Source organism: Chiloscyllium plagiosum, unplaced genomic scaffold, assembly GCF_037043375.1.
Source record: "Chiloscyllium plagiosum isolate Xiang-an unplaced genomic scaffold, Cpla_swu_hap1 HiC_scaffold_18, whole genome shotgun sequence".
Classification (NCBI taxonomy): domain Eukaryota; kingdom Metazoa; phylum Chordata; class Chondrichthyes; order Orectolobiformes; family Hemiscylliidae; genus Chiloscyllium; species Chiloscyllium plagiosum.
In genome coordinates, this window is record NW_028270156.1 from 56,672,586 (window position 1) to 56,686,681 (window position 14,096).

At 41.3% G+C, this 14,096-nt stretch overlaps 2 protein-coding genes across 2 annotated transcripts in view; one reads left to right on the forward strand and one right to left on the reverse strand.

Moving 5' to 3' along the window:
• slc67a1 (solute carrier family 67 member 1) overlaps positions 1-7,250 on the forward strand; it is a 119,892-nt gene extending 112,642 nt beyond the window's left edge. The window contains exon 10 of the mRNA XM_043706113.2: positions 1,474-7,250. Within this exon, the coding sequence (XP_043562048.1) occupies positions 1,474-1,640 (167 nt within the window). The 3' untranslated portion in view covers positions 1,641-7,250. The remainder of the gene's footprint in view (positions 1-1,473) is intronic.
• Positions 7,251-9,959: 2,709 nt separating this feature from the next.
• Positions 9,960-11,973, reverse strand: phlda2 (pleckstrin homology-like domain, family A, member 2). The gene is made up of 2 exons (XM_043706383.2): positions 11,401-11,973; positions 9,960-10,284 (listed from the first exon to the last, which is right to left on the reverse strand). Exon 1 carries the CDS (start codon positions 11,848-11,850, stop codon positions 11,443-11,445), a length of 408 nt encoding a protein of 135 aa, XP_043562318.1. The 5' UTR covers positions 11,851-11,973; the 3' UTR covers positions 9,960-10,284; positions 11,401-11,442.
• Between the last annotated feature and the right edge of the window lie 2,123 nt (positions 11,974-14,096).

Sequence of the window (14,096 nt, forward strand, 5' to 3'; positions counted from 1 at the left end):
GATCTTTCAGTTTTTCTAATATCTTCTCATTGGTGTTGGCCACCGTACTCACTTCTGCCCCGACTGTCTTGAAATTTTGGGATGCTACTCATGTCTTCCACCATGAAGACTGATGCAAAGTGCTTATTCAGTTCCTCAGCCATTTCTTTGTTCTCCATAGCTACTTCTCCAGCGTCATTTTCCAGTGGCCCAATGTCCACTTTTTCCTATCTTTTTCACTTTATATCTTCACCATCTCAGTTTAAATTTCAGTTCACAGCTACTGTCCTTGCCTCAGCCTCCAGTGAGTTCATAACTACAATTCGTATTCTCACTCATACAAAAGCAGACTTCTGTATTACCCTTTCATCTCAAAGGTCCATTCATACCCCATGCCCAACAAAATTCTCAAGCTAGCTTTTCAGGCTCTTCAAGACTTTGTCCCAGTCCATCCTAATAGTTTTATTCTCACCTCTTGATCAGATGTTTTTGAGTTCAACACCCATTCCAAACTGTAGATTGATATACCAGTGGAGCACTGAGGGTGTAATGTGCTATTTCTAATTAAATGTTAAACCAAAGCCAATTTTACTCTTAGGTGGACAGAAAAGATCCACTATTTCAAAGAGGAATTTTCTCCAATGGCTGTGGTATTTGTCCCAAAACAACATCAGTAAGGCAAATAATGATGATTATCACCTTACTATTTTTGGATCCTTCCTGCATGCTGTGTTTTTGACATCTCAATGGTGACCGTACTCCAAAAGGGCTTCAGTTGACTGTAAAGTGTGTTAGGATGTCCTGAGATTGTAGAAGACTCTACAAAGAAAGCAAGATGCTCTTTTCTTCTTTACATGCCTCCTATAATGCTCCAACACAGAGCTCTCTCTGTCCTTATTCCTCTGATTCCCCATTAGTGGATATACCATAAACACTCTGCATAACCATCTTCATACCATTCTTGTCAGTTGTGCTTTGCATTATCTCATGCAATCCTGTCTATCTTCTACTTCTGCTGGAGAACCACTTTTTTTGTCCACCCAATGCTGTGACTGGAGACATTTTCCTGTACGTAGAAAAGCAAGAAATTTAAAACCATATGCATCTAGGTGCAGCTATTATTTTTATGCTTTTTCCCAAATGATTTCCCACCTCCTTCTATCCAGGTCTGCTTGGAACTTTAGAAGGAAATGCTCTGTGCTCCATCCGATCTATGGTGCCATTCTGTGGAAACCAAATGCAAATACCCGACATGTTCTTGACCCTGAGTAATAAAAAAAGGAGCTCAGTTATACCAGGCTGGGACATTGTGCTGCTGGAGTAGTTGAGCTGAGTGATATAGCTTGAATTATTTAAATGGTGGGCGTTGGGTTATATGAGTTACGTTAGGTTATTGTGTTGAAGGGACAAGTTGGCCTGTTTGTACCAGGCCTGTTACTTTGTGCTTGTTTTGCTCTCTCATTTATTATTTAATTGTGAATATTCTTTCTTTAGGTGCGATGCTGGGGTTGAATATGTGTGTTCATTCTCTCATCCGCTCGGTGTCTCCCACTATTGGAGGCTTCCTATTTGAATTATATGGATTTTCGTCTTTCGGATATATGCAGTTCCTGGTCAATTTGCTTGTCTTCTTCTACATCTTGATACGCAGTCCGAATTAAAAATCTCAGAGTGACAATCAACATGGGAAACGTGTTTAGCAACTAGATTGACTTCCAGAATTGGTCAAGGTTCAGATCAAGTCCTTCATTAGATTAAGAGACTTCCAATAACAACCTAATTTGTGAATAATTTTGCCATTCAGTAGTTCTGCACCACAATGAGTATTCAATGAGTTGGCAATGTGGTAGCTAAAACACTGTGCAGCCAGTAACTTGATTCCTCCCTCTTTTTCTCTTGATATTAAGTGGAACAGATGGGTAGATAAAAAAAAACAAATTTTGTGATTGGGAGTCTAGATCTGATAGGCATATCCAGATCTTTTTAGGAATGATTTTCAGAAACACTTTTTCACACGTTTTCCACGAATAAAAATTGTGCGAGGTTTGTTTTACTTTGAATCTGGATAGAGTGTTGTTAACCAAAGTTATTGAGGAAATGTGACATTAGGCCAGTGAATTAGATTACAGATTTGCCATAATCTCATTGAATGCCAGAGCAAGTTATTTAAATAGTATATACCTATCATATTCTGAAAAATTACAGGTTGTGAGTGAGGAAGGCTAACAAAATGACATGCAACTTCATTTTGCAGGCCTTCCTGCAATCATACCATTTGTCCTATATTGCCCCATCCATCTGAAGCCAAAATGAGCCACTTTAGTAGCCAATTAAGAACCTCTTCCCTTCTTTGTTGTCAACTTGTACATTGTGGAGGAAAATCTCCATGTAAACTAGCAGCCCTCCCAGTGGGCTATTTGCAATGGGCTTTCCTTTTCAGACCCTCCTTTCCCAATGAAGGGCTCCCAGGTTGCATTGGATGCCCCCTCAACATCAGCACCACCTACTTTTACTGCCCCACCCCACAAAAACCTTTGCTGAGGCATTTCTTACTGGCCCACAGACCCCATTTACCTACCTGCGTGGATGTTATAATCATTTCTGTGTCCTCTTTCCTCAAGGTGCCACCCCAGCAAAGCGCACACTCCTCAGCTCAATACTGAGCTGCTGACTGTCTGATAGAGCTATCAATAAAATGTGATGCTGGGTCCCACTGCCCTCTAAAACCCTGTAATTTTGGCCTCAGCAGTGGGAGACCTGTTGACTTGAGTAATTCCCAACCCTAAAGTTTGTTTTTGCTAATTATAGATTTCTGTGGATAGCAAGAATGTTAGTATACAGCTGGTGGTTACTAAAAATCTGGATTGATGAAAATGCTGAATATAGCACATAACAGGATACTGCCAACATGATCATTTTAATTGGAATAGATGCTGATAATTCAGAGGCAGTCACAATTTAAGTGATGTTGTGCAGCATTTCTGTCTTAGAATGCAAATGGGTGACAGTGATGTTATGGTTATGCCAGGGAGCTAGCAACCAGAGGTAATGGTTTTCACCATGGCATGAATTCAATACATTTTTCTGCTGGACCTATTCAAAAATGACCACCAGGGTTGAATTAATACATAAATATGGGAAAGACTGAAAACTAAGACAGCATCAGTGCAAAATGGAAAAGGTTATGCTTACATTTCAAGCCTTTGTCAGAATTGCTGAAAGCCAAATTTTTGTAATAAAAAAACAATACGTTCACTACCGATCACCTTAACCTAGAGTGATACTGCTTTAGTGCCCAATACCTGGCCACAAGATAAAGATGGAACCAGCACTACTTACATTACAAGACTAATTTCTAAAAGTTACATTGAAAATTAAAAATGGGAGCAGATAAAATCAAATTCATGCCTCATAAACAGTGATTGTTCAGGCTGTCTTTTCCTATGGAATATGAAGGGAGGCTACACAACAACTGACAATTTAATTACAAATCTAATATACTTGTCATATGTGTTTGACCAGACTTTTAATCTAAAGTTGTAAGACATAATAATACCACCTCACTACTGACTGATGCTCTAAGAAACTATATCATGACATGTTAAAGGTCCTGGATCTAGTCTGCTATTTGGTTAACAGCTGCTGGTACACATTATCAGTACCAGTAATGACTCTTGCAATGACAAATGCCAAATGACTACTTATGCCTGGTATGGTCAGACTTAAGTTCCAGTAATTCAGAAACAGAGCCTTCAGTTTAGGTTTGCCAGCTGTTCAGGATTACCCTACAGTCTCCAGGAATTGTGGGTTAATCAGCAGGACACTGCTGGGAACAATCCTAGAACAATCAAGTTCTAGGAGAGTTCTGCATTTTATCACTTCATATATAGGAAATGGATCAATAGGGTTTTTTGATTAATCAATAATCATTTAATCAGGTATCCAAGATTCTGCTCACCTTTCATTTGGTGAGTGAAGCTGAGGTACCATGAGGTGGATATTTTGAATGACTTTGGTTTGAGATTATGTGATTAAATCTCCAAGAATATATCCAGTCACAGGTGATAGTCTTAGTTTAACTGCCTTAGCCCAACTCTCTGAAAGATCCTTCTGAGTCATCCTGTCTCTCAACCTTTGATAACCACCTCAAAATCCACTTCTCCATCAAAGCTCTGACACCCTTAACAAACTCTTCTTAATGATTTGCTGCCTGTTCTCTTATTTATATAATTTAGCACCCTTTTGACGTAATAACAGTCTTCAAATAGAGGGTACATGATGTGTATTTGCAGTGCGGGCAATAATTGTATACGTTCAGTTACCACTGTTTGGCATGCGTCCATTGGGCCTGTTGATTGCATGAGGTATGCAGGTTATAATGTGGTGGGCTAGTGCAGAGACTGAGTAGATGTGACATGCATAGCAATTTAGATTAAATTAGATTAGATTCCCTACAGTGTGAAAACAGGCCCTTTGGCCCAACAAGGCCACACGATCCTCTGAAGAGTAACCCACCCAGACCCACTTCTCTTTAACTAATCTACCTAACACCCAGGGCAGTTTAGCATAGGCAATTCGCCTGGCCTGCACATCTTTGGACCGTGGGAGGAAACCCATGCAGACACAGAGAGAATGTGCAAACTCCACATAGACAGTGACCCAAGGTTGGAATCGAACCTGGGTCCCTGGTGCTGTGAGGCAGCAGTACTAACCACTGAGCCACCGTGCTGCCCCAAATGCACCAAATTTATTTAAACCGTGCATTTTCTAAGTGGTATAATGTGGTCTCAGCAGATAAAATTGCTGCTAGCTCTCACTGTTTCAGCCTTCCAGCCAGATCTAGTTTAACAATTCAGTCTGAGCATGGATGTACTATGGAATGCCCCTATATCTATTGGTTTGGGTCAAGTGGGTAGGAAGGGAGAATCTAAGGACTGAGGTGGATTTATAACTCCCACGTGTACCACATGCCCATCTCTGCATGAATACCCAAACCGGTCAGGTTGGAGCAGATCAATTTTGGAAGCTGTGATCTCTAAGAAAGTAATATATGCTGTCTCCCATATCAGATTCAGGACAAACAAAAAACTGATTTGGACTGACAAGGTGGCCACTAAAAACCATCCATCTTCTTGGTATTCCGAGCAACAGCTGGAGTTATGAGGCAAATTTTGCATCCATCAGAGCAGATGCACGAGTCCTTGTTTGTCATGGGAAGCTTCTGCATTTTCCCCATGAAAATCTGTCAGTAGTGAGAGAAAACTGTACATTTTTCAGGCAGCAGGTTTCCTCACATGATGAGGAAATGGCTTATCTGGCCATATGAACACTCCCCTCTTAATTGCACATGCTTCATGTACAAAAAGCACACTGGTTCCATCAATGTGCATTTTCTTCATAGTATAAGTGCATGTTATGGGGCTTTTATTTTGCCATTTGATTCTACCAACCATTTTTGAAATGCAAAGATCAACAGATGTTGGTTATTCAGGAAACAATGTTGTCCTCTTCAAAAATAGAAACAAAAATAGAAAGTGCTGGAAAAGCTCATCAGGTTCTGGTATTGTCTTTGGAAAGAAATCAGCATTAATGTTTTGGGTCGAATGACCCTTCCTCAGAACTCCTCGTCAGCCTTGGTTATGACCACTCAGACAGCCAGAATAGAGCTGAAAACTGTTGGAGAAGTTCTAGAGCCCACTATGAGGGTTGAAGCAGAGGGTTCATAATCTGTACTGTTAGAGGGACTAGCAAGAGTCTCCAAGATCATTGTGATTTGTTGCCTCTTTGTCCAATGCAATATTACCATGGAGCAAGTGAAAGAGAAACCCCAGCCTCATCCAGTGGTGGATGAAGACGTTGATCCAAAAGCTAAGAATATACATGCAAAACCTGACTTTCTGACAGGAAGAGTCATAACTAGCAATTTAAATGTCTGTCCAAGATTAAATGAAATAATTCAATTGAATTGAATTTATTGTCACGTGTACGGAGGCACAGTGAAAAGCTTTGTATTGCGAGGAATACAGGCAGATCACAGAGTTAAGTAGCATAGATAAGTAAATAGGTAAAGAGTGGCAAAAACAAAAACACAGGTACAGGTGAATGTTGAGTTTGAGAGTCCATTCAGTATTCTAAAAATAGTAGGGTAGAAACTGTTTTGAAACCGACTGGTGCATGTGTTCAGGCTTCTGTACCTTCTCTTCAATGGTAGAGGTTGTAAAACATCATTGCCAGGGTGGGATGGATCTTTGAGAATGCTGGCAGCCTTTCTTTGACAGCGAGCCTGGTAAATGGATTCTATAGATGGGAGATTGGCCTTTGTGATTGTCTGGGCCGAGTTCACCATTCTCTGATCTTGAATGGTACAGTTGCCATACCAGGTAGTGATAGATCCAGACAGATACACAAATCGTTGTTACATGGAAGATGTGTTTGGCTCCTATAGAGCAGTATGAGAGAAGGGAATTGGATAAGGGAGGGGCAGTGGCCGTGGCAGGGGTTGAGTAGCTGGAGATATGACTAGGAGAAATGAACTAGGATTGCTCATTCAAAAGACCAGCAATGGTCTCCTGTACTGCAACGTTACATGATTCTAGAATGTCATAAAAGGAATAGAAAGTAGAGATAGAAGGGGAAGAGAAAATGTATTTGATGGTGGAATGATGTTTTAGGTAATAGATGATTTGAAGAATATGCAGGCTGCTTGAAGGAATGTGAGGAGAAGGGAGGCCCGATACACTTGAGAAGGAAGTGAATGCACAATATAAGAAAGATATGATTGGGAAGGATCTTTTAATTTCTGTAGTGGAAATCATGCAGTGGGCTAAAAGGAACAATATTTCAAAAGTATTTGTGTATTCAGTGACATTGTCAGAGGAAATGTGGGAGACAAAGAGTGGAGTTTATATAGGATGTAAATTATGATCCAGGTGAGATCTATTTATTGATTATGGTTACATGTGATTGCACACTACATTGAAGGTGTAAACCTCAGGTGCTTTGAAATTTCTACACAATTGTATAAAAGGTGTGTATAGTCTGATTAATTACTAATTGATTTTAAAAGCTGTATGAAGCACAATGGAAATTAGCTATGCCTTCGAATTTATACACTCATTAATAAGATCAACTTCTCATTACTCCTGATGATTTACTCATTTTTTTGTACCTCCCTTTTGATCATGTTCTTGTGATGTAGACTAGCATTATGTATTTATATATATTGTAAAATGGCAAGAATGAAATTCTGACAAATAAATATATAGTATGAATATCTCAGTGCAAGACTCAATGTATCAAACTACTGTAACCCCGATACTCTAGAATCTAAGCATCCGTGTTTAAATAGGTTCAGTGAATGGACCAAAATTTGGCAGCTGGAGTTTAATACGGTTATGTGTGTGGTTATCCATTTCAGTGGTAAGAATGGAAAGGCAACTATTCTCCATGATTTAAAAGGAGAGAAGCTTTAGCCAGCATCGATACAGAGGGATCTGGATGTCCCTGTGCATGAATCACAGGAAACAAGCATGCAAGTGCAGCAGGCAATAAGAAAGGTAGATGGAATTTGGTATTTTTTGCTGAAGGGATTGGGTATAAAGTCAGAAAGCACTGCTGCAACTGCATGTGGCATTAATGATTCCACACCTGGAAAATTATGTATACTTTTGAGCCCCTTATGTTAGGAGTTATGTAGTTACAGTGGATTGGAGACAGTTCAGAGGAGGATTGCTAGACTGATTGCAGAGGTGGGTGATTTGGCTTATGAAAAGAGAAAGAGCAGTTCCGTGGAGTCATATTCTGTGGAGCTTTGTAGAATGAGAAGAGATCTAACGGAGGTATGTAACTTGCTAAAGGGGATTTACAAAGCAGGCGGAGACAGGATGTTTCCTCACATGGAGCAAACTAGAACAAGAGATCATAATTTTCAGGTAAGGGTTAACAGATTTAAAACAGAACTCAGAAATTACTTCTCTCGTGAGTCATAAACCTGTGGATTCAATTTCCATAAGAGTACAGTGGATGCCAGAACACTGAACAAACCTAAGGAGGAGATAGACTGATTTTTAATTAGTGACAGATTAAAGGGTTATGGGGAGCAGGCAAGAAAATGAAGTTGAGACTGAGATTAAATCAGCCATGATCGTATTGAATGGCAGAGCAGGCTCGAGGGGCTGAATTGCCTACTTCCGCTATTTGTTATTGTTCTTTATATATATGTAGTTCATTCCCAGTAATTATAACCCGAGAGACTTTGTACCAGAAAGGCTGTCATCACTCTTCTTTTATTACCAAAAGGATCATCCTTCAAGCATGAAGGGCAAAAAATCAAAGGAATGTGTAAGGCAAAGACAACAGAAATATCAAAGTCTGCACCAAATAAGTCTGCTTACAGACTGAATTTTCTGTCTCCTTGTGCCATGGAGAGTACTCTTGGTATGATCTCTCAACCTTAGTCCAAAAAACTGTTAATTTGCTCATTATAGTTTCCACATTTGTCCAGAGCAGGAAATTTTGTTAGTTAAATGTTTGATGATTGTATGTGGTCCTAGGATCACAACTTGGATAAGCATGATTATCCCAATAAAATCTGTCCACTATTCCTTAAATTTAGAATTGGGGAGACAAATTGGATTAGTCATATTCTGCTGGGGAACGGCACCACACCCATCTATTCAGTTTGTTTAAAGATTTCTGTGAAGCAAGAACTGACAGTCCTGTCAGTACTTGTGTGTTCACCTTTTGAAATCTGAATCAAACTAACTCTGCAGAGCAATTAGAATGGGTGGCACAGAGACAGTAGGATCAATCACTCCCAAAATTTACACCAGCTTGGTAGAGTATTGTTATTTCTGTAGTTCAGCAAAACTTGTGTGCCTGGGCTAAGTAGATTTCACATTCACAATCACTATTTAAGCAACCGATGCTGGAAACTATAAAAGGTGTGGTTGGTAATCAAAAGGTTCAGCTTTAATGTTCACCAAGGATGACATTCTTCAGATATGCTTACGCAACTCAGGCTAGATAATTGTGAAGTGGGGATGGGCAGTTGTGAGAATTCTGAAGGATGTTGGGAAACTTGAAAGGGTTCAGAAAAGATTTACAAGGATGTTGCCAGAGTTGGGTAAATTTGAGCTACAGGGGGAGGCTGAATGACGCTCCAGGGAAAACAGCCCCAGCCTAGAGACTGAGGGGTGACCTTATAGAGGTTTATAAAATCATGAGGGGCATGGATAGGACAAATAGACAAAGTCTTTTCCCTGGGGTGGAGGAGTCCAGAACTAGAGGGCATAGGTTTAGGGTGAGAGAGGAAAGATATAAAATAGACCTAAGGGGCAACTTTTTCCACACAGAGGGTGGTATGTATATGGAATGAGCTGCCAGAGGAAGTGGTGAAGGCTGGTACAACTGCAACATTTCAAAGGCATCTGGATGAGTATATGAATAGGAAGGGTTTGGAGAGATATGGGCCGGGTGCTGGCAAGTGGTTCTAGATTAGGTTGGGATATCTGGTCGGCATGGACGAATTGGACCGAAGGGTCTGTTACTGTGCTGTACATCACTATGACTCTAATTAGTGCCCCAAGGAGAGAATGAGGAGAGTTGTTATTCTTGCTTTGCTTCGTCCCAAAGGAAGTGACCAGTCCATGGACTGAACCTGGAATCGGTTCAACTTGCTGATGACTCAGTCTTTGAAGACCAGACCAGCTTTTTGTGCTGAGATTTTGTATTTGGCGTCTGTCTGGTTTGACTTTTGTTGGTCTGGAGGATCAGAAAGAATTGTTTTGTTGGTGGACTACATTTGACTTTTTAAAAAAAAATCAGATCAGCGAGCAACCTTACATAATTAAAGCAGTGACAAACTTTATATGTAGCTTAGGACACCATGGTAAGCACTTTTGTGGCTCTAAGCCTCATCTGTAGATTGTACCATTTGCTTTTCATGCTTTATGTAAGTGCAATGATTGAATCATGAAAAAGAATAAAGGACATATTTATGTTTTTCTTTAAAAACTTTAATAAATATGCACAATTAGATTACAAAATAATTTATGTGAAAAGTTGATGCAAAGAGATAAAAGTTCTTGGGTATTGCAACAGACAAATAAATAGAGAAAAAGGTTTCTAGTCTGCCTCCTACAGCTTTCTTTCAGCCTGGTTTTGGGTCCTGGCTTTCCGCTGGCTCTGAATGCAGCGGCTCAGATCAATTTGGCAGAAGCAGCTCAGAGGATGAAAGAGTGTTTGAATTGCTCTCAATCCCTCAAGGTTTCCTTCATCCGCAACTCGAGTTGAGACTTTGGCTGTCTGGAAAAAGATGGTATGACAGTCAGTGACCACAGCATTTTCTACCATTCTGCAACCATGTTATTTTTAAATATTTAATATTAGCCAAACAAGCCAGCATATTAGCTTTCACATCTATTGAAATAAGCTCTCAACTGTACATCAATTGGAGGAAAGCACAGAGCTGATCAACAGTCAAATTGTGAGAAGTCTAACAGTAAATTCTAAGAGAGATATCACATCATCGATATCTTTTATGCCTCAATTTTCTTCCTTTCCACTCTCACCTTAATGCTGATTCACTGAGTAACCACTCTGCACAAAGCAACTAAATTGGTAATGGGTAAATTCACAGGTAAGCCCTGAAACTCATCAATGCCCAAACACAATACTGGCAGTAACTAGGAGAGAAACTCTGGTCTATCGTTTGGTTTAGAGGCACTGAACAAATTAGCTTCCATTTTTTACTTCTTGGTTTGAGATCAGCTAATTCATAGCAAGAGCCTGGGACCTTCCTGCTACTGGACATACAGCCCAATGCCAAGAGGCGGATTAAGTTTTGAACCCGAACGGGTGACAAGCATGAGCATGGATTCCCAATAAATGCGTCTCCCGGCCGCCACCAGATGCCAAGATAAAGGAGATACCTGGGAGAGGGGGAGGGGGATGTGCTCCTGTATTTGGGGAACACCGACCCTAGCCCCGGAATGAGTGACTCATTCCTACATTGGGAAGTGCCAACGTCTTAAACGCCTACAGAACCCGAAGCCGAAAGTTGGAGCTGCCGACCACATTGGGCTACTCCCAGGAATTCAGCGCTCCACGTGGCGGAGCGGAGTTTTACCAGAGCCTTTAGAAATGAACAACTTTTTTGACAAAAAAGCAGAAGACCAGGGGAGCAGGCTGTGCAAAAGGAAAGCAAAAACAGCCGCCGATTGGAAGATTCAGCTTACTACATGGTTAACCATAATCCCCCCACTGGGAACCCGAGTCAGGCTGCACTAACAATGTGGGATATTTCCCCAATTAGCTCAGAGAGAGAGAGAGGGGGGGGGGGGGGTCCAGTCACAGGAAGAGACAGGAGGAACACTAAATATAAACTCCTTGGGGGGAGAAGGAGCGGGTGCAAGTCCTTACCGATGCAGCAACGGGGAGGGGTGTTGGAGACTGAGGGCTGGTTTAAGGTGACCTTCCCAACACCTTCTCCTGTTGGTCCGGGGACGGACTCTCACTTTCCTGCCGGGATTTGAAGCTCTGAATGGCTTTCCTGTTCTTGAATTCAATGAGAGCCATGGTGATAGCCGAGTGCCAGCAGCTCTCCCCCAGGCACCTGAAGTCCATCTCCTTGTTGTCGGTGGTCACCACGGTGAAGTAGATGTACTTGCCGGTCCTCTCCACGCAGTCCACCGTCCGGATCTGCTGTAGGGCCAGCTCCTTCCTCCGGGAACGCTTCTGGCAATCCGGGTAGAGACCGACACTGTCCCGGGTCAGGACGCAGTATTTCTTCTTCCAGAGCTGCAGCAGGCTGTCACTTCGCTTCTCCAGCACTCCCTCCTGGATCACTTGGGTCCCGTCTGTGATCTTCATTCTGAGAGTTTCTCTTTCTGCAGCGATCAGGTTGCCTGCACACAAAACCCTTCACTGCTGCTGTTCCGCCGGCTACACGCTCAATGAAGATTGAGAGTCTTCCTTCCTTTCTGATAAAGAGTCGCGGCCCTAATCCGCCCATTTCCTGCCTCGCCCACTGCACGATGATGAACTCCAGGCTTGGAGGAGGGTCAGATTCTCCTCCCCACTCCCAACATCAAAGCCCTTTGCAAAAGGGCAGACTTTGTGAAGCGGGCGTTTCCTCCGTCTGCCTTTCAAATCGAATTTGTTCAAACATGGGCAAAAGAAAGGAGGGGCCCCACACGGCCCTTATTTGGGAAAATCTCCACTGAATGAGGATTTTCCACCTCGCCAAGTGGTTTTGATGAATCACAGCGTGGTTACAGCACAGACGGAGGCGGTTCTAAATCGACGTTTTATTTGCCTGCTCAGGTGATCATCTAATTCTCTTTCGCAAGCCACAACTGAAATGATGCCCACCGCACTTAGATCACATTCCAAATACTAACGCCTTACTGAGATTTGAAGATTTATCTCATGTCACGTGTTGTTCTTCTGCCACCATCACCTTAGGTCCTCTAGGTCAGGATCCTTTCAGTGATGGGAACAGTACTTTTTTTTGACAACTCCGCCCAGACCTCTTCCGATTTTGAAATTTTGAATCACATCTCCTTCCAAGCTTGCCTTCTCTGGAGACATCAGTTCCATCATCTCCAATATATTTGACACTCCCTTAACTCACTATCATTTTTATTTTCTGTACACCTTCTGTAACCTTCACATTTTTCCTAAAGTGGTGCCCAGAATTGAACACACTATTCCAGTTATCAATGTTTTCTTTCCAGGTTTATCACAGCTTTCTTGCTTTTAGTTCCCTTGAGGGGACATGGCTGACCCAGGTAAGGCCAGAATTTATTGCGCTTTAGAAAGTGGTGGTAAGCTGCCTTCTTGAATGCAGCCCAGCTAGTGCAAGTACACCCAGAGAGCTGCAGAAAAAGGAGTTTCAGGATTTTAATCTCATTTCTCAATTTATAAAACCCAGGATCTGATGTAATTTATTAACCGTTCTCTCAACTTGTCTTGCCATCTTCAGTGATTTGTGTACAAATATCCAAAAGTTCCACCAGCTCCTGCACCCCGATAGAGTAATATCCTTTGTTTCCCATTTCTTGCCCTCTTTCTTCCAGCCAAATATATACCACTTCACACTTTCCTGCTTTAAAATTTAATGTATCGCCTGTTATTTGAAATCTATGACTATTTTCAGCACAATCACACTGCTTCCCAGCATTGTGTAATCTGCATACTTTGAAATTGTACCCTGCATACCAAAGTCTAGATTATATCTGAGGTAACTCTTGGTTATCAAGTGTAAGTAATTGTTTGGAAATGGTACTTCCTGCATTACAATGGGAAGAAAATTCTCAACAGACAGGACATACTTATCAGCACATTTAAATATATAACTGAACATAACACATATTTTACAGATTGAGGTGGAAAAATCTCATGATTAACGTTCACTTGTGTTATAGTTTCACTGGAGGAGAAAGTAAGGATTGCAGATGCTGGAGATCAGAGCTGAAAATGTGTTGCTGGACAAGCGCAGTAGGTCAGGCAGCATCCAAGGAACAGGAGAATCGACGTTTCGGGCATAAGCCCTTCTTCAGGAATGAGGAAAGTGTGTCCAGCAGGCTAAGATAAAAGAATGAGGGGGGACTTGGGGGAGGGGCGTTGGAAATGCGAGAGTTTCACTGCACTAGATTACAGATATAAATCCAAGACATGTTTAATATTAAATAGAACGAAGTCTCTAAACCACATTACTGTAAAAGAAAACCCTTTAGATATTTAAATTAAATCTTCAGATTAGATTTTAAATGCAGGAAATATATTCATGCTACAGCTATTTTATAAAATTCAGGGAGAGAGTGAAGTTCTTTTTAATGAATTAAATAAGCTTATTTTTGGCTGACACTTCAGTGAACACTTACCAGACCACAGGGCTCTCTCTTATTAGATGACTCGTGATGATTTAATCTGAAGGAGAATGTTCAGAGCTAGTGTGAGGATTGAACACACATTGTTGACATTATACTGCTTTGCAAACCAACTGTCTAGCCAACTGAGCTAAACCAACCTCACACATTTCAATGCATTGGTGCATTATCCCCAACACTAACACAGTTCATGATACTAATGAGAACTGAGTCTACCTGACAAAT

What these genes read in the sequence shown, in the direction of transcription:
- phlda2 (XM_043706383.2), bottom strand. Translation starts at nt 11,850, where the DNA reads ATGAAGATCACAGACGGGACCCAAGTGATCCAGGAGGGAGTGCTGGAG.